Genomic DNA, 22,074 nt, shown 5'->3' on the forward strand with positions numbered 1-22,074 from the left:
TCCTATTGTCTACTTCCTCTAACGGGGTTAACACCGACTTTATTTAAGTCTGATCAACGGTTGTGCACTCTATACCTTACATCAATGGCAAAGTGAACAAGCATGCAACGTAAAATCAATTGGTTGATCTTGTTTGGATTCTTTCATCCGATACGAAGGTCCGGCCTATTCAAATGGCAGTTACGTTATGTACATTTAATCAACTAACTTGCTTCGGCTTTACTAGATTTACAACCTATCTTTCAAACTATCTTCTAATAACATAAACTATTTAGGTCAATTTAAATAAATCAGTTCTGTTATCCATCTGCCAAAATGCCAATGTATCGGTATTTTTATTTTACTCAGAAAGATTTTCATCAATGCCAAACTACATTTTGCTGTCAGAAATTGGGTTTTAAAATAAAATTAAACAAACCAGAAACCATTGATTCCAAAAATATATACAAAACATATTGATCATCTTAGGCTAGTATATAATTAGGCTACTGCGTTAAAACAGTCTTCACTTGCAGTTTAAACATTTTTATAAGCTTAATCAAAGTATAAATTCAACTTTACTACGTTTATTATAACATTTTCTTTTTATTAATTTCCACAACAATGCAATTACTTAATAACTTGTGTTTGATTGTATGAGGTTTGTGTGCATTCACTTTATAATCAATACAGCGTTAAAGTAAGAATGAGTTACAATCTATTCATTGTGATATCTTCCTCAAATGTGTAATTAAAAACAACAACAATGACCTTTATTTGGTGATTTTTACTTCGCAACAACCTTATCAAATTTCAGAACGAGATATCCGAATGATATCTAGGAATAGTATGATTTCCAAGAAATATCTTAAACCACAAATCGGTCATCTTAACAATCAAAGGATATAGGCTATATATGATAGTTTAATGAATAATTGAACCAGTATGCATCCACTGTATTGCTGAATAATAAATACTTAATTGTATATAAGACCCATGAACGAGTATCCATAAAGCAATAAGTGAACCATAGCTGTAAACAATGGGGATGCCAAAGAAATTGAGGTTTACCGTTTTCCTATCATTTCGGTCTTCACATATCTTCACATAACAGATACTTCAGTCGTATCATCACAACTGTAAGCAATTTCTGCAAATATCGGTGATCTACTCCTTCTCGTCTTACTTCTACTGTTGAAATATATTTTCGAAATAAAATATAACCTTTACATGAATACATAGAGATAAAATATTGTTTGTTACAATATCAATTAGTGGTTTACAAATTTCTGTGTCCGTAATTGTTTTTAAGCACATTTTCAGTAATACGACAAATGAACTTTGAGTTTATGAAATACCTGTAAATGAGAATAAAAGTGTTCTATTCTATCACGTTATAAGAAACGCTGTCTAAATCATATCTTTCAAATAAATTCAGTAAGTCTTCCAAATTTTCGGTAGTAACTCAATTATGCGTTTCTCCGGGTTTTGATCGACGTGACAGATCATTGTTACCATGGTGTCAATTTAACACTTACATCATTGGAGCACATATGACAATCGTGATTTCTAATAAAAAAAAAGAAACATTTTTCGAAAGGATTAAGGTCTAGAACTGTAAATAATGTTTATTCTAGTGAGAGATCAAATGAATTAATTGTCTGCATGCGCACTTCGCACAGTTGCGGTGTTGGTCATTTTTTACTTGTTTCTTCTCCAAAACGATTTCATTATGGTGTGATTTAATTTTTAAAACTATTTTGTTTTATTTTTCAATGAAAGGAAACCTTATTATTAATGGGTTAGTTTGCCGTGTCACGTGACCCCTGACCCATGGGTAAGATGTTAGCGGAACAAGGCCTACGGTAATGTCTGCGAAGAGATATACAAATGGGTGTGACCTGGAGGACATATTCACTGAAATGTCATTTATTTATCTTAATTAATTTTTTTCTCAGTGTTTTCTCGAAGATAATGAATACTACAGAAAATCGTCATATTCTAAGACTATTATATTTTCTTTGTCAGTAAGTAGCTACTTATGTTCTCGTGGGAGTTAAATCGTGTCTTGCATTATCTTTCAATTTTACCAGTGCATGTAGTGCATGAAATTCGGACTATCAATTCTTCAAATTGTGCCCAATATAAAAAGTCCTCGAAATCTTATGATGCCTATGGTCATGTTGCAATTGATGAGAACAACTCATCGTAAAAAGAACTCGTAACCCGGTGTAAACCCTAATGAGATCTGTTTTAGTTTTCATTGACCATGCCAGTGTAGTAACCGCAATATTTGCCCAGATAAAAACTATAATTATGAAAAAAAAATAACAATAAGAAAAAAATAATGGGTGGGTAACTTTACTATAAGCAAACTTTTATGAGAAGTGAATTTCTGTTTATATTTATGGAGTCATTTTGGTAACAACTTCATCAATCGTGGTTATCATTTTAAATCGGCGATATAATTGATGAAAACTCACACAACCTAGCCATTTTGATGCAGGTGTTATCATTGCTGTTTTTCAAAGTTATCCACGATGATGTGTGTATTAAACACAATTTCTGAACAATCGGCCCATTGAAGTTTATGCACGACTCTCTTCTCAGAATAACAGACAGGCCTCCCAGCTGGACAGCACTGTTCCTATGATCAAAGCGAACGTTCAACTTCATTTCATAGCGGTAATATTCAGTGTTTAGAGTTTGGTCTTTCTGTTCAGAAATATATCGTATGTGTTAAAGAAAGCACACTGTTATGTTTGAATATTTATTGAAGATTTGAGCTATATTTTCACGGTCAACTTGCAAACAACATTTACATTTCATTACATGGTGTATACCATTTGCAAGGAACACTAATATTACTTTGGGTATTTACGTTCCTTAATAGCCTTTGAGCATGACGCCTGTGCTATGTAATTGCAATGGGAATTGTTCCTTCTGTCCCTCGCACTTAAGAATGCATTGACAGCGTCGGAATTCCAAACGTTTTTAAAAAAAAATCGGCCGTAAGTAGCGATTTACTCGTCTATTTTTATATAAACTCGTTTTGAAGATGTTGACATGTATTGCATCCATAAATGAGAATCTAATTCAATTCAAAACTGAAAATATTTTAAGTAAAACCAAGTAATGGATGCTTCATTCACGAACATTTTTTAGCATTAAGCGTATTCTTTATGTATGCTTTACCATTTGTAGAATTAGAAAGATTCAAGATTTGAACTGTTTGGCATACGTGCATATCTTTATAGATCTGTTCTGTATCTGACATTTTTACTTCGTAAAATGCAATTGAATTATTACTATGTAGTCTGACTAAATAAAATAAGACCTTTACTCGTTTTACGCTTAAGAGTTCTTGAAGAATTTTGGACCAATGTTAAATAGTTTTGGCTTTGAATAAATTTAGAAATTCATCGGAACGTCTTTATAAAAATAGTTAATGATGGCGTCTTAAAACGTCAGCTATGTTTTATTCAGATTCGTGTTTGAGACTGTAAAGTTTTTAAAACGTGACATTTAGTGAACATTTACAGTAACGTTTTCTTGGGATTTGTAAGTTTCTTATCTTTAAGGAAACTATCAACTTCAAAAATTCTATTCAAGTTTCACTTTGGTCTTAAACTTCAGTCAACAACCGATATTTAACTTGCATTTCGTTCTAGTTTACATTTTATTTTTTACAACGACTGTGAAGAAAGAAATATTAGCTTATACTAAGTCACTCTAGTTGGCACGTTGTTGCGAGAGAGTGTGGTCTTGTGTTGATAGGGAAATCGAAGATCACGAGGAAAACCAACTTGTCCGACTTGGTGTCCGCCAATCAAACTCACATGCGGCATCATCATCATCGTTGTCGTCATCGTTATCGCCATCGTTGTCGTCATTGACGTCGTCATCGGAATCATCGACATTCTAAATTTCGAAATTCGAATGTCGAAGGAACAGTTTTTATCAAATTTCTTCAAAATATATCGACAAGATTTTTTTTAACGTAGATCGAATCAGCTACAAAAATTTATATCGTCAAAAACTCGATTTAAGTTGCTATTACCATATCGAACCCAAAATTCGCATAAAAAAGAATAGTAATTCAAACACTGTTCAAAGGGTGTTGATTTATTTTAAACTGTAATATTACTAATTCAAGTGTTTTTTCATTATTTGATGTAGGTTTACTAGGTATCACTAATATGTATCGCTATGGCTACGATTTATTCTTTTCTTAAATGCTTTCTTCATGCTGTAAAGTTTTGAGCGGGGTTTATTATCAGCTATTGCCAGTTGATTAGAAGTATTCAAATTGTTCACAAAGTCACGCTTGATTTGACACATTATTTCATCCATAACTTCCAATACCCCTTGACTGGTCTCTGCAACGGATATTTCAAATTTAGGACAATCAAATTTCTGTCCAAAATCACACGATTCCTCATCATTGACTTCACGTGCAGAAATCAGGTCACTTTTGTTTCCCACCAAAGTCAAAGGACAGTCGCGACCTTTGACCTTTGTAATGATGTCCTTGACCTCTGATAAGTAAATCAAACTTGCGCGATCAGTGAGTGAGTAGATGAGAATGTAACCGTCACCCCATTTGGTGTGCTTTTCGATTGTTTCCGAGGTCAGCTGAATATAAATGTACAACGGAAATAACGTGTTTATATTAACATTTGGTGAAGACTAATAGCTGCCTAAGCATATATCTCTTTGCGCTGATATTTGTGTTCTAGTAATTGTATCATATTGTATCATTTATATTGATATTGGTGTATAAATAATCCTCCTCATGTTGTCTCTTAGTTGTCACCAAAAGACGTTTTGGTCTTATTGGTAGATATTTGCTACATAACTTGTCACTTAAATCAGAAAGTGCATATTCGACTTTAGTCTGTTTGTTTGAATGAAGAAATATAATGTCGTTACAAAATGCCATATAGAAATGTATCCTACCCTTGCTCCGGTGTCAAGGATATCCAGGGTAATTTCATCTCTTGGCGTAGGAAGCTGACGTGTGTACACCATCTCTGAAAGAAAAATTTAAATTATATTTAGTTGTAGTAATTTAGAAGCAGTAGCAATAATAGTAGCAGTAGTAGTAGCAGAAGCAATAATACACATATTGGTGATGGCGTTGAGTGACGGAAGTGGTATTGGTAACAATGGAAGCATTTTGCTACATTGGTTTTTAACTAAAACTAAAACAATATGTAACTATGCAAAAAGCTGCAGAAACAAGCTCCGTAGCAAAATGTTTAAACATAAACCCGGTTTAATGGCACTGGGTAAACGCCAAAGACATAGAACATAAAATCACAAACAAGAAACATAGAAGAACAGTACAAAACTCCACAAACAGCACAGTGCAACATACTATATATAAAAAAACTAGGTATGTTTAGCAAGAATTGTTAGGTACCGCCTTGGAACGGTCAGTAAAATGTAAATTTACTGGGGGTTTAAACCAGTTTGTGTGCACAACCACACTCTTATCCCAACAATCCCGAATAAAGTAAAAATGTAAATCGTAATCTTTTTAAATTATACATTAACGCCAACGACATAGATTACAAAAACAAACAATAACAAACCAGACACATGGAACAACACAAAACTCCACAAACCAGTAAAGATCAGTAAAAACAACTGTACGCAGGCGCTGTTTTAGGGCGAAACAGATACTTAAACTTAACCAAATATTTTTACAAATTTTCACAGCTATAGGTAGAAACACAAGTTTATGCTGGGGAAAAGCTATTACAAGGTGGTTTTTGTAATCGTTTTGTGAGATGTTTCCTCTGTTATTTCCTCAATATTGTCAAATACAACTTAACTTTGTACTGTGTTATCAGAACACGCGTGATATTTGACAGAAATTATCTGATGATATGTGTTACATTTATAGTTCAGAAACGTTGTATCTTCGTTCGCAAAGTTTTTTGTAAAGAAAAACAGTCACTGCTTTCTTTTCGACTTTGAAAAACAACGGAAAATGCATTGCATATAATACCATACTCAGATTCGTTGTAAATTGAATGCAAACGTACAATGTTTCGCATAATTTGATTTGAAAATGAACTTTTAGAAATATTTTGGCTTATTGTATGGCCATGCATATAACGGAGACACGTCGTTTTTCATATTCCTTGAATGGAACATATCTCTGTTGAAATATGTAGTTTTGACTCAAATATGTTTTAATATTATAGAAATGCGACTCCAATATTCGGATTGGAAAATAAAACATGTTATGCCGTGTTTCAAGATATCAATAGAATGATAGATGTGTCGTAAAAGTTTTGCTTTGAATAACATCATCATACAGTGTGCACTTTACTAAATGCACTGTCTAAATTATTGAAAGATTGCTGTTGAAAGTGAATTTCTATTTACAAAACTCATTTGATAAATACCTATGTAAAAAAATACAGAAACAAGCTCAATAGCAAAAAGTTTAAATATAAACCCGATTTAATGGCACTGGGTAAACGCAAATGACATAGAACACAAAAACAAAAAATCACAAACAAGAAACATGGAAGAACAGCACAAAAATCCACAAACAGCACAGTGCATACATACGTAATGTAAATGGTAAATTTTATCAAAGTGTGCATTAACTTGAGGAAACTTAATAATAAAACAAATAATAATAAACTTATAGGTAACCCCAAAGTACTTCATTGGTTAGAGATCCCAACTCTATCTGCAGACGGAGGAATACAATTCAGAGCAGCTAATGCAAAAACTTTTCAGAGATACGATGCAGTCATTGTTTGAAACTATGACCACAGTCTGCCTTATACAATAAAAGGTTTAAAACTGTGTGATCATAGAGTTTCATAATAGAAAGCATCATTGTACTAAAACTGGGAACAAATAAAGAAAACATTATTAAAAATAAAGGCGACTTATATAAGCTAATCTTTTCTTCCAAATGATAACCTATGTAAAATATTAGAAAAAAATGGCGCCACATGCCAAAACATTCTGAGTCAGCCAAAGAAGGTTTTAAAGATAACATGAATTGCAAAATGTTCATTTAATCAAGGACTGAAAGCTTTATTATGTATTCTATTTTCAACCCTATATTCTGTTTCAGGAATTCATCTTCAAAAACTAGAAAGCAAGTACTCTTCAAAGTTTTGCCTTTATATCCACGGTTTAAATAAAATCCAAGTAATTTATTGAGTCCATAAGTTTGCATAAATTTGTGCAAAAATGTACGGTTTGTCTCAAGATTAGAGAATTTTGAAATTATTACAAAAAGCAACGTTTTTATACAAGACTCAAACACTTTATTTTGAAACTATAAAGATTTTAAAACCCTAAGTTCATGTTCATACTGGCTGTGAACATATTACAATTTATCATTTTCATTCCCAGTTGTTCAGACTTAATTCATGGTAAAAAGTGTCAAAGTAATAAAACAGATTTCAACTGAAGCTCAGAAAACTAGAGAGTCAATCTGTTCTTTTATCAGATTGCAAAAACAAACATAAGTTGGCATTAAGACTTCCAAACAGGCGTATCATTTACGGAAACAGACAAAATGGACAAAGCAAATATGCAATACATTCAAATTTATTGAATTCTTCAAAAACAATGTCAAGTTAAAAATAAATGTTTTGAATAACATGAGCAAAGAAGACAAGATAGAAATAATGTAACTTTATTCATCACTGGTCACTGCGGAATATAAGCCGTTTTACCGTTGGCCTAGGCCAATAAAAAGTCAATTTTGCTCCATTTCATTTTAACCATCCGATAATGGGGTTGACAACAAAAAGTGTCAAAGTTTTAGTATTTGCACCATTCTCCGCCAAAATTCCAAAGTTACATCGCATTTCAGGTGACAGGTTAGTAATTATGTTTTTATAGAAACCATCTTTTAAACAAGAAGCCATTAGTTCTAAAATAGATACAACAGTACTAATATATAATTTTAAGACTAGTGCAATATTCTTATGTCTATAAATTGCGAGTTATTTCGATAGTTGTTATCTTGTCTTGAATCATGCGAATACATTACATAAAGTCTTTCAGAATGGGCTTATTTTAACATTTTTTTATCGTCAACACCAAAGGATGAACGTTAGTCTTAACGATAACCCTAATGTTGATTAAGCATACTTTGGTATATTTGAGAAACATCACATGATTAAAAGACCGTTTGTTTATAAGCAACAATGCAGTGGTCACGTGTTGGCAGGTGCGACACCGTCATCGCACCCTGAAGTATGTGCCAAATTCCGTTTTCTCCTTATATTGCTTATTAATTTGAGTGTTTCTTAATAGGGCCGGCAACACAGCAATTGATATGTACAAGTTGTATATAGGTGGTAAAAATCAAAACTGTTCAGAAAATATATCAGCAATTGATATGTACAAGTTGTATATAGGTGGTAAAAATCAAAACTGTTCAGAAAATATATCACTATCTTCGTTCATTTTCATTGAATAACTTAGTGTGTCTAAAAACCATTTCAAGATTTCAAAATGGTAAAGAAACATATCATGTCTGTGTTTTAAAGTTAATCTCAACAGTTAAAACTACACGCCCAGTAATTTTAACCTTAATTAACGCCTATGGATCAAGGCCGCTAGTAACTAAGCGAGAGATACACAAGCTTACTTTACAACAAACTCTTTCCCGTACATAACACTTTTGTCAGAGGTAAATGTATGTGTAATATTCTGGTAAAGGTTAGTGAAAACTTTGCAAAAATCTCGAATCTCGTAATTGTACCACAAATAATGATCCCTATACATTTGAAAATTATTTGAAACACTTTGCTCAATTTTCTTAAATCATTCTCATAATTATACACCTGTGAAAGCATTACATATAATGAACACATTGCAAATTTTACAGATTTAAACATAAAACATAAGAACGCCAAACATTTAAAGATAATTTAATGGTATTAATATTTTTTAGACATTCTTTTAGAAAAAAATATTTTAGGAATTGCAATTTAAAAGAATTTCTTAAAATATAATATCAATTTGGGCTGTAAGTTAAAGGAAATAAAGAGTCGAACCTTGGCAACTTTGATTACTCTTCTTTTCAAAAAATACAATTGGAATCCAATGTCAATTTTAATTTCTATTTCAATCGTTTTCGTTCAAAACACATTTTATCTAATATCGATATCAATAATTATATATTTATATACCTTTAAACTGATGATACTAAGTTTAATCAAATTTGTAGGTAAAAACAGGTTGTGGGAGTCAGTTCCGACCTTTCTACGCTGCTGGTATAGGGACCAGAGACAAAGGGTAATAAAGCTTTGATGTACCATTTTTGGTCACATTCTAATAGTTGTTCTGCATCAAATAAAGGGGCACTTTTATATGTAGTGTTATACCTCTTTTTGGCCATATCATCCATAAGAGGTGCACATCTTTCATAGATGCACAACTCCTTTTTTATAAGCACTGCTATCCCGCTATGTTAAAATGTACATGTCTCATAAATAATTCTGTATTTAGCGGTACAGTTTTATTGCGGCAGCTCTGTCGGCGAAAGGCGATATTTGACATAAAATATTCGTCATGACAAACACGGGTGATATATTGTAGGTAAATATTTTATTTAGTTTAAATAAATGTTTCTTTTACCTGAAAACTGCTTCTCCAAATGCATACATCAACACATATTAGAATATTTAATGAGTGAAAACAAAATAAAACTGTGTTTTTGTATGCGTTTTGTATTATATATCGCTCATTTAATAGGCAACATGTTAATGCTGATTTTATATCATTCTAAAGTTGCATTGTATTTTGTATTAGATAAATTCCACTTGATTATACATAGAATACAATGAACACTACAGGAATAACTATCACTTGACTGTACTAAGAATTATTTGGAAACTGCGGGAACCTGCCCAATATGCAAATAATTAATAACTACTTTGTTTAAATGCCAAGAGAGAAATACACCATATTGCATACACCAAACGTCAAAATTCATCAAACACACCTAACCATGGACGGTAAGTGAGACAGGACGAATACCGGCTTGGAACGGTCAGTTAAGCAAGTTGCTTCCGCCTTTTACGGTAAGTGATACAGGGGCCCACCACCTTTGAACCGTCAGTTAGACCTGTTGATACCGTCTTTGAAATATAAGTGATACAGGGGTCCAACACTTTTGAACGATCTGTTAAGTAGGAACTCACTTGCAGTTTAAACCCATCCGCTCAATTGGACAACCACATGTCATTAATAACACAATTAAGCATTGCAGCCTAACTCAATATTTCGGAATGATATGAGATTAAAAAGAAAATAAACGTATATGTGAAAGTTCGGTTGTGTTTTTCAAACAACATCTGTGATTAGAAGGATTTAAATGTATGAGCTTACGTGCATTCATTACAAAATCTCTGTTTCAAAGGGGCACAACATAGGCTGATGCAAAAATGAAAACTTGCATACTTATTTTTTTTTTTTAATCATCAAAACAATGATAAGCATTTGATATGATTATTTATACATATATATACTTTGAGGTTTAATACCCTTTGTTTCTTGGTTTCTCAAAAGTTGGCGGATATCACCACTTGATTTAAATAATGTTTGCAAAGAAATTCGATGATATTAATATTTGTTATCGTAAATGAATGCTTTAAATAATGTGTAATGCATGGTACAGATATGATGGATCCAAGCTAGTTTCTTTTCTTATTTCGAAGCATTCATTACAGGTCACTTTTGTTCATGCATAGTGGATAAGAAAGGAAAGACACCAGCAGCGCCTGATTTCAATTAAAGATGTAAGTCGTAACTTCAAAGATCGTAAATATGTTAAAGCATCAATGTTTGCAACATGTGAATTTTATTTCGTTTTTTTTTTTCAACTACGTAATCAATAGTTGTACTTCATATTTGAGTGCACTGTTTGAGTGCTTTTCTATTGTCATAGACACTAAGACACTAAAAACTTGATAATATGTAAGCGCTCTTCGCTTCAGCAGGATAGTACTTCTCCCTGGATGTTGTTTCGTTTTTGTTTGTATAAAAGATTTAAACGCGTGATAGAAAACAGCGGTTATTTTTAATTTATTTAGTTCCTAAATCGCGTTAGATGCGATAAGCCTTATGTCTTAGGACAATTTCAAGAAAAGTCTAAAACTCGATTGATATTGGTGTGGATCGGCATGTATGTTAGTCTTGTTTGCTTTCCTGTTTGAAGAAAGCTTTGTGAACTTGTGATAATAAACAAAATGATAACAAGTTCACAAGTTGATTGTAGGTATTTGGTTATGAAATTTAACCCTGTTATATATATCAATTCGTTAAAATAGCTGTAATGAGTCTAAAATTGAAAACTCAGTAAATCATCGAAATAGGCAAGCGGACCGTTTCATCCGAATGCTAGGAATGAGTTCGAACCTTGGACGGACTTTCAACAATGCAATGTAATTATTTTTAAAATCTCTCTTAGGTTTGTAATCGCCCCCGGATGATTGAAATCATATAGCACATGATAAAGTGATGTCTTGCAAAAGCCAATTCAAATATAATGAAATATAGCACAAGTTTAGTTAGCTGTGTTACACCTGATTAGTTAAATCGCTCTTGGCCATAGTTTGACAACAATTGATATAAAAATGATAACGGTTAAACTATAATCAAAACCCTGAAAGTAGTAACTTACTGTAAGGATCTTATATTATATAAGGATAAAGAATGGTTTCTCAATATAACAATATTTTTGACAGCAAATTTTGTGTAATATTAAATTGGTCTAGCAAATAGGAAATACAATACTAATATGTTTTGGAAAGCACTCAATAATTGATATGTTTTAATGCAAACTGCAATATTGCAATTATTTCTGAGAAGATTTACATATCTCTCGTTTCTTCTAGTGAGTGGTAGTTGTTGATAAACGATTCACGTTATCTTAACAGAATTATTGGTATACAATCTGAATGTTTGGTGTTATCTTGCAGACTTAGACATAATTCCTAACAGTGCGATATCTTCCAATAAAAGTTGTCATGATGACTTAAACATAAATATACCCCCTGAAATAAAACGCTCAGCTTTAATACACAAGAATTATATTATCTAAAGATCACATCCACAGAAATTCTGAACATTAGGTACCATCTGATTTTCTGTCTGAGAATATTATATAAGATGGGCGTATTACGTGATATTAATTGAATTTTAATGGAATTGAACATTGCTTTATGTACGCTAATTACTTGATCTAAAGATGCTATTAATAACTGAAATATTGAGAAATTTAATATGGCATTTACGACTGTAAATGAAACATATTTCTGTCGGTTCTCAAAATTTGTTACGTTCTTATATTCCATGATATCAAGTATCAGATCATGGACATGGTTTATAATTATCACAGAATTTGTGTGTATTATTCGACGTCTTACAGTTGTGTAAACCAATTTACTCTTAAAGTTAGAAAGTTACTTTGTGGTAAATAATAAATATGAACAAATATTTCATAGGACAGCGCTTTCGGCTTTGGACACAACCATATTGAAATGATTAATATGAAATGACAGTATTAACATATTAGTATGCCTGAACTACTATCATCTGCTGATACTGTTCCAACGAAATATTAACCCATCTTTTCGAAAAGATGCCATTGCTAATTTAAATATGTTAACGTTTACAACTATTTCTGTAATCAATTGACTGAATCATAACTCTCGAGGTAATACATCAAGGCTTTCTAAAATATTAATGTTTTTCTTATTATCCGCTTCAGCGATAAGACTGTTATTTTTTCTTTATAAAAACTATAATACAATTAAGATTCTTTCACTGTTATATTTACTATTTGTGTTCTTTGTATGTTTATATGATGTAATGTATGTCGAGCTTGCTTGTAAAAGGCATATTCAATGTATAGGGCGCTTTTACTCATTCAATGGAATAATATTCAGCTGAAAAGGTTACCCGAATATCGAAACGCTTGTCTTCGTGAAGGAAATAGTCCAAACTTCTAGCACAGTTGTAACTCTTCGCAATTATACATAAATAATCATTTGCCAGATATAATAAAATATTATTACCGACACTTTTGATTTATCACGCCGGCAGCCGGTCGGTGTCTAAGAATTATCTCAACTATCTTTCTGTATCTGCATTGATGGATAAAATACAAAAACAACAAACTAATGAATACTTTACTCAATGATATATTCTTCTTAACATATGTTTCTTTCATCTCTTTTATTCACTTTTGAACAGCAGCATATCAAACAGTCGAAGTATTACTCGGGGTTTGTTCTGTTTGATTTCCTTTCTCTTACATAAGTTTTGATCGGAAATGTTTGGTTGTTTCTATTTACATATACATTTTTCTTGAATGTTTTACACTGGTAAAATTAATTGAACAGTCAACGAGATTTTTCTTTAACAGATGTTGCTTTTAGTGTTATGAAAGAACATACAACTTGAGTGTGTAATGCAAACCTATCTATGTGTTTTTTTCCGTATCGGGTAGTGAAAACATCGATTACATATAAACATTACGTATAAGCATGACACATAAGCAGTACGTACAAACATAACGCCTCTTTTTAAGAGCTGTCTCTTTTGAAAGGTGATTGATTTCTGCCATTTTGTATGTTGTATTTTCGCCGCGAATAAACTAATATACGACAAACGAGTGTTTACTGAAATTACGAAAGTACGTTAATGGAATAACGGCGATTTTATATCGCCACAACAAAGAAAAAAATAAAATATCATTATGCCTTCATTTAGCTGTTCTGGTGACCTGTATAAAGTCCCATAATGTGTATAAACATGTATAGTATGACGCCTAAAACGTGTTTACACAACGAGTTTGACGTGATACCAGCCGTGTGACAAGCGTCTTATCATAATATATTCTATTTATTTCATTACCGGGGGCCACCGATGATATTATCGAGCAATCGCATTGTCGAAGAGTAAAACAATTTTGTTTTACAGTAAATGTATCCAATTCAATTTTAAATGTATTTTACGAATCATGTATTACCTTTATCCCTGTCATAATCTCCAATAAACCTCTTTGTGATGTATCGGACTGCAAAAGCTGAAAATGGAAAAAAAAACTGTATTTATGTACAGGGTAAGTGAATATATATATTTTAATTGAGTATTATCTTGAATTAATTGTTCGGTGAGTATATTTTTAAACAATTGAAAGTCGTTTCCGGAGCACATATGTCGTATACATTTCATCATTTACGTTCAAGTATTTGAAAAAATGGGTGGACTTTTCTTATTTGTATGCAAGTTATTTGCAAGGATCTTTATACCCCCCAAAACAAAGTTTGGGGGGGTATACTGGAATCGGGTTGTCCGTCTGTCCGTCTGTCTGTCTGTCTGTCTGTCCGTCTGTCCGTCCGTTTTTTTTTTGTCCGGGATTCATCTTTGTCGTTATTGAACAAATCTTTTTCAAACTTTCAGATATTAATGACCATGATGTAAACTTGCGCCTCTGTGAAATTGGTACGGGTCACATGACCCTGACCAGAGTTATCTCCCCTTGATGTGTTAAAGTAGGCAAAATAAGCCCTGTCCGGGATTCATCTTTGTTATTATTCAACAAATCTTTTTCAAACTTTCAGAAATTAATGGCCATGATGTAAACTTGCGCCTCTGTGAAATTGGTACAGGTCACATGACCCTGACTGGAGTTATCTCCCCTTGATGTGTTAAAGTAGGCAAAATAAGCCCTGTCCGGGATTCATCTTTGTTATTATTCAACAAATCTTTATCAAACTTTCAGAAATTAATGGCCATGTTGTAAACTTTCGCCTCTGTGAATTTGGTACAGGTCACATGACCCTGACTGGAGTTATCTCCCCTTGATGTGTTAAAGTAGGCAAAATAATCCCTGTCCGGGATTCATCTTTGTTATTATTCAACAAATCTTTATCAAACTTTCAGAAATTAATGGCCATGTTGTAAACTTTCGCCTCTGTGAATTTGGTACAGGTCACATGACCCTGACTGGAGTTATCTCCCCTTGTAGGCAAAATTAGCTTTGTCCGGCCTAACTCCAGGGCAAACAACCTAGACATGGAGGGGTGGGGGGTATTCGTTAGCCTATGGCTTACAGTTCTAGTTATGTGATGATTAAATATATAAAACTATATTGAAGTAAGTATTCAAATTATGAACATTATTAGTTATCATTATTGGGCAAAAACATATTAATTTGAGTATTGAATAGTTTTAACAAACACGTGAATCAATGCATTGATCATGCAACGGGTTTTACATAACTGTACAGGAAAACTATCACGCTGGAAATAAATCAAATCTTATTTCCATCGATGCTAATATTTAGTCAAATACATCAATTAGCAATAATTATAATCGATAACTGTAAGTTGTTTTAATACATTTTCATCACTACTTAAATATTTAAGTTATTTATAACAAATGTATATAAATAGTACTGATATATTCATAAATAAATGAACGCTATCTTACCTGTTTTTCCGACACCGCTGGCCCCTAGTAACACAGTTCGAGCGCCGGTAAATCGTTTTTGAGACATTTCGTTTACTGAAATAATCTCCAAAGTCACTCCGTTATTTTATGGCTTATAGTCCATCTACCTTAGCAATCTTTAAAATGCGTACCAATCCGTCGACGTATTAAAATTGTCTGTTGGCTAGACTTTGACCACGAGCTGAATATTAATTAGTATTTCCAGGCACTCTAACACATTAACTTAACTGTATATTAATGCCATGTACAATATCCGATAAATGTCCAGTGGCTGTAAAAAATAATGGAATGCAAAAACCATTAAGGTCAATCTTTCCTATCATTTAATTCCTATTCACATAACAAGTATTGCGATCATACCGTCACAATCTGTGAGCGACTTCTGAAACTATCGAAGGTCTGTACAGGTCTGATCTCTTTTCCGTGAACACTTTGATCCAATCCTTCTAGTTTTGTTCACGTCACACTCTTCAAATAAACTTTCGAAATAAAAGAAAACTCGAAATGAATACCTAGTAATGTTTAACATCAATTACTGGTTTACAAATTTATTTGTCTGTCTTAGCTCTTCGTCAGTGGATATCCAGAAGTAATACGTCAAAGGAATCCTCGAGTTAATGAAATTTCTGTAAAATTAAAATATAAGTTTTGTATTGTAGCACTTGATAAGAGAACGCATGTTCCTACCTGGAGAGTTTCTTTCAAGTAGTTCAACAAGTTTTCCAAACTTTCGGCATTAAGGTGTGCGTGTCTACTGGTTTTAATCAACGTAACATATCTTGTAACTATGGCGTCATTTAAACACTGTATAATATTTTTATGTTTTTGTGAAATGTCAGATATTTACACCTCAACTCTTATTCCTTTAATTAACTGCCTTTCAGCATTTGCGAATATTTTCCGATGAACGCAACATCTTCGGATATGTTCGGATCGCGAATCATCGCATATTAATATTAATGTGAATTGAAGTGTTATCTTGTTATTGTTTAAGTACTGCCAACAGGCCACGAAAAACCTAAATCAAAACGTTAGAAAGTGTTTATCATTAATAGGTTATATGTATTTTTGTCATTAGCGTTTCAATTTTACGTTTAAAAGTGATTTAGAGTGATTTTTTTCTCGCGTTATTGAAACGTAATATGAATAAATTACTTATTATCTTCAAACTTCTTAAACAATTCTAAAATAATAAGACTGATGTTTAAATACATTTTGTTTGTTTTATTTGTCTCCCCTGAGATGTATTCCAGTACAGAACTTTCAATATTCAATAATAAACGTCAATCCCTTCAGCAGCATATATTGAATCTAATTCATGAAAAGCAAATTTATTCGAGATTCGGTAAAGATCACTTAATTCTACATAATATAATGATCATGTTGTTTTCGGATTTGATTAAATGAGTACATCTCACAGGACTCAATTTCCCAATCGAAGTCACAATAGTATATTCCAGCACATAATCACAACATATGTCATGAGGACTGTTTTCCATTATAACATGTGTTAAATAATTTTGGCGTTGAATTAATTTGAAAAACATCGCATCGCCATTATGATACCATCTCAAAACGCCAATTAGTGCTTTTGAATCGTGTTTCTGATAACGTTGCATAATAAATTGTTTTAAAACGTGTTTAAACTCGTTCTAACAACAACATTTGCGTAGGAGTACGTTTTTATTATACGATGGTTATACGAGTGTCACTTTGGCAATCAACTTCAGTCAACACTGAAACTTTTTTTAACACGATGTTGGTAAACATATACAGTAGCCCCGGGCAATATCAGATTAAAATTGATCGAATGTTGCTGAAAATTAAAGAAGGGGTATGGTAACCTTGAGAAAATGGCATTTAAACAATATTCGTAATATTCACGAGAACATTTTATCCCTTATATGGAATTATAATTTGAAGTTTAGATTCTACTGATGCTTTAAGGTATTTTACATTTCAAATCGCACCAAGCCCTTTCCTAGTTAGCCGCTATCAGAGAATGAACACTAGATGAATTCACACAAGCTGTTAAAACGGTTAAATTGGGAGTTAGTTGGTAGTTGGGGGTTCGATTATTTGACTATCTGCTATTTGGTAGTTGGTTTTTCGAATGGTCAAATACCTGCTAGTTGTCAGTTGTGGATTCGAATATCCAACTGTTGATATTAAGTTACTTGACCATTTCCAGTTTGTTATTTGCTTATATTCAACTAGCCACCAGTTGGTAAGTTCGGGATTGACATTTTCTCTTGTTTCATGGTTGAAAGGTACACATGTGAAGAATGTTTTTGTATGCATGTACACCGATGTATCATCGGGTGAAACATTGTTTTACGTCTACATTTGCCAGTTGGATAGATTAAAATTGCCAGTTGTTTATTCGCAAAAAAAGAAAGAAATACCTGCCAGTTGGTAGTAGGTGATTCAGATTAAGTTAAGGTGTAGATTCCAGTTAAGAGGTGTAAATGTAATTAAGATACACGCTTTTTCGATTTTTTACCCATCTACAAATATGTGTCTTTGTTAAAAACAGTGTTATATTTCGTTATTTTTCGTGCATTCGCCATAGCCAGTTGTTTATTCGCAAAGGTTCATCTAGTTTAAGATTTTATCAAGTCCTTAGTACAGAATGTACAAGTCAAATATCATGGGGTTGTGTCTGCCTTTACATATTGTATCTGTACTTTTTCATTTGTCAAGCGGCAAATAACAAAGCAGTACAGAGTCAGGTGTTTTCTGTTATTGAATTCTTTGAATTTACTACGCAATCTACTTGCAGCATAGTCGAATGTAAATAATTCTGACATTGTAAACCGTCCATATGTATCCTATGCATTTGAACAGATGTGTAAAGCGACCAAAGTCTCTTATTGATTATTGATTAAGAACCCGGCAGCATGTCAATGCTTAAATTCATGCTTGATTTTATAGGTTTAGATAATTCATGTATAGAGTTTAACTGAATATATGTTAGTGTTTTAATTTGCGATCTACAGAAATGGCTGAACTCTACAGAGTTGGCAGGAGAAATTCAATTCTTTTTCTAAAAATCGTCATGAACGAAATTGTTTGTATATTTCATAATAAACCGTGTCAGTTCGACGGTGCAATGAAATTACATACAGGTGCAGGATACCACAAATGTATCCGTTTAATGTAGCTATCGTCATGTTTTACATAAACAAAACAGCAATCCAAAGTGCAAATGGAAAAGCATAAACGAACGAATATATCTCAGCGCGCTGTTCTTTTTGTAAGACATTTATTTCTGTGTAGTCAAATCTTAATTAAAGAAATTAACTTAACCAATTAAAACACGGCGTAAAGGTATTTTTACACATAATGAATACAACCTAATTGGCCGTCATTGGGTTCCGGCGTCTTGTTTTCCATCATCAGTGTTAAAATATAAATACATGACAGTAACGCACCGAAATGAAATATTACATAATAAGATACATTTTTACCGAATATGTGATTTATGGATCTATAAACTATAACTCTAGTTAGGTATTTTTGAATGACAATCGTGTATTACAACAGCATTTCACTATTACGCAGGTGTAAAAGTCGTTTATGTACACCACAAAACACCACGGGAAGGGTCAGGTTTTGTTCTCCGCGATATAACAATTTACTCTTTTAAATAACACTTTCACCAGTTTACCATTTTCTATCTAAAGCTCTATTACATTTAGTTCACAAACTTAGTCATTAGGTCCCGGTTTAGTGAAAAACATGGCTACTAGAGCTTAACTTAGAGGTAAAAGCTAAATCTTTAAATCTATTACTGTCCGATACATCTGATAACCCTTTTTATATTAAACCAGAAGGCACATGGTTTATGTATTTTGTAGTTTATCCAAACCGAATCCCTAGTATCAAGTTTGTTTCCACCCGTCACGAACTTATTATTTGAATATTGTAAATAATAAAAGGACCTTCTTGTCTACAACCGTACTGTATAAAGTCCAGTAAATTCTTTATATATAGATGGGCTCCCCGAGTATCATTTGAAGTTTTGTATAACAGTAGACTTGTTATATTCAAAACCCAGGTAGGTTTTTAAATATTAAGTATGTATTTAATGAACATTTACATGATGTTTTGTTTTGTTCGAAATTGTTTGCAATTGCAAAACATCTATGTTTTTAATCTGATGAAATAGCGTGCTTCCAACACATGTATTTCATCAAAATATACTCCCTTCTTAAGTGCAAAGACAGAAACCTAGTTTTATAAATAATTTATCAGAATATATTCACATCTCATATTTTGCTTTAATGTTTAAACAAGATTCTTGAATTAAAAGTTCGATTCAGAGAGATGAGTCAGTTTTATTTATGGATATGTTTTAATCTTCCTAGTAGTAATAGCTTGGGATAGCAACATACTTACCGAACAGATTGGTTTATCAGAGACTCAGTGGTGGTCTAAACTAGACGAAACTTATATCTGTCTGTCACTACAAACGAATGACGTGCATTCTGGTTTAAAACCAAATTCATTTGTGTTTAATTTACATAAAAACTCGAAACTAGATAGCGCAAGTGCGCTGGTCAACCCTGAGGCCAGGGACACAGTTTTAACGACTTTGTTAAATACCCCCATATGATACTACATACTAAATATGAAAACAACGTGCTTTACGAAGGCAATTTGAAGTGTATCTGCTATGCAAAAATACAACAAAAAACTACAGCGACAAGCCCAGTAGTCGACAATTAAAATAAAGTGTGTGTAGAGGCAGAAGGCTAAGGCCGAAACAAAGATGAACGAGTGACACAATCAAGTCAGGTATGGGTTTGACGCGAGCTCCATGCCAACGTGGTAAATATTTTTTTAAACAACTTTAGCTGATGTTGAGTTTCAAAAAACTTAGATCTGAGCCTACGCAGAAGAAGGCAAATTATAAAAGTGACTAAGGGACAAATGTTGACCCCCGGGGCGCGATCTGGACAAACCATGTAGAGATGTTACTGCATACTTCATATCCACTATTCAGTACTTCTTGGAATAATAAACAATATTACTGACCCATAAAATGGCTCTTATTGGTACTGACAGCCATCGAAGAGGAAACTATGTATCATATTTACTTAGTTTGTTTCTCATAATCCTGATCTAGTTTTGGAGTGTCATTTTATTAATATATTCAACATTTTTTTCCGGTCTGGTTCTTAGTTTTCGAGCTCTTGTCAATAAAATGAACTCAGATTAATTCCAAAGACATTTCAAGGTAAATAATAGATGCACGTATTGATATAAGATTATTACGAAGCTTGTATACGACCAATTGTTATTCAATAAGGCTGAATAAATACCGAGGCTGTAATATTTTGCATCTTAAAGATAAATTGTCATATGGTTATACAGCTGCGCCTCTGTCAATATGACTCTCTGCCAGTGAATATCAGATCAAATTTAATGGCTCACTAATCAATAAAAGTTTAATATTACATTATCGATATAAATAAACCGTTCATAATTGAGCAGAGAGCAATTTGCATAGACAGAAGAAGTCAAAATTAATAGTTTTTATAACAAAAATAAAATTACAATCATCCAATCTTCTTTGTAAATCCACAGGATCATACAACAAAGTTTTGTTTTCCATTTTTCATTCCTTTTTGGCAACACACAGTTTGGAAAACAATTAAAAAGGTTCAAGCTCATTATTCATTTGTACATTCTTTACGAGCATGCCTCAAGATTACAAAATTATCATATTAAACGTACTTCAAATCTCAATCAATTAAGTAATTCGCCTTTGCTGCATGAAAACCCACATTATTGATTTAAAGGATTGAATACATATAAATTCACTACAATATACTAGCATGTGTGTGATGCTAGGAGCTTCTAGACCTTTCCGATGCAGTTTATCACGTCGATGATTAACACGTTCTTAGACGGTTGCATGTATATCGATATACACATGATACAGCATGTCAAAAAGCCTGTAATTGGTATTCTAGTAGTTTTGACATTTTTATGAACAAGTGTTAATTTGTTCATGCTATTTTTCACAAATCAATAACCACAATCGAGTCCATCGGCATAATTTTAATATGTATCAATTTCTTGGATGTTGTAATGTGTATGTTAGCGTTTATTTTCGTATTGTCGTTTTTTAAGTATGTCTGTGGTTAAAAAGGAATAAGTACCAGAAAACAGCCTCAATAAAAGGCAAGACTTCTCAAGCGGTAATTTACCAAATCAGAAATAATGATAGGAACAACCGAAAGTAGGGTAAAGAAATGGAAAGAATATCAGTCAGATCAATATCATTTAATACTTTGATTTCTTTGATAAGCGTTTAAGAATAAAATATATGAATTTACTTTAACATTTGAGTAAAATAATGTTTTGTTGGTTGTTTTTTTTATCCAATAAAGCAGATAAGAAAAGAATACTGTGAAAATTCTGTCTGCCTGGGTTACAAATCAAAAATGTCGGTAATAATATTGTTTTTCTTTCTGGCGAATGATAATTTATGTAAAAGTGTAGGGAATATTTTGCTACAATTTTGAATTATTGCTAACAACACATTTCCTTTTCAATATTCGGTTT

General features: G+C 32.5%; 1 protein-coding gene across 2 annotated transcripts in view; it reads right to left on the bottom strand.

Moving 5' to 3' along the window:
• Window positions 1-2,979: 2,979 nt before the first annotated feature.
• LOC128238508 (ras-related and estrogen-regulated growth inhibitor-like) overlaps window positions 2,980-22,074 on the bottom strand; it is a 55,028-nt gene continuing 35,933 nt past the window's right edge. The window contains exons 1-5 of one of the 2 annotated variants that reach the window (XM_052954495.1): window positions 16,962-16,972; window positions 15,478-16,516; window positions 14,012-14,068; window positions 4,939-5,012; window positions 2,980-4,614 (exon numbers count right to left, since the gene is read on the bottom strand). In XM_052954495.1, the coding sequence (XP_052810455.1) occupies window positions 4,174-4,614; window positions 4,939-5,012; window positions 14,012-14,068; window positions 15,478-15,544 (639 nt within the window). In that variant the 5' untranslated portion in view covers window positions 15,545-16,516; window positions 16,962-16,972 and the 3' untranslated portion in view covers window positions 2,980-4,173. Of the gene's footprint in view, window positions 4,615-4,938; window positions 5,013-14,011; window positions 14,069-15,477; window positions 16,517-16,961; window positions 16,973-22,074 lie in introns of those variants that run through there. The other variant, XM_052954496.1, reaches the window with a different exon arrangement.

Source organism: Mya arenaria, chromosome 6, assembly GCF_026914265.1.
Source record: "Mya arenaria isolate MELC-2E11 chromosome 6, ASM2691426v1".
Taxonomy (NCBI): domain Eukaryota; kingdom Metazoa; phylum Mollusca; class Bivalvia; order Myida; family Myidae; genus Mya; species Mya arenaria.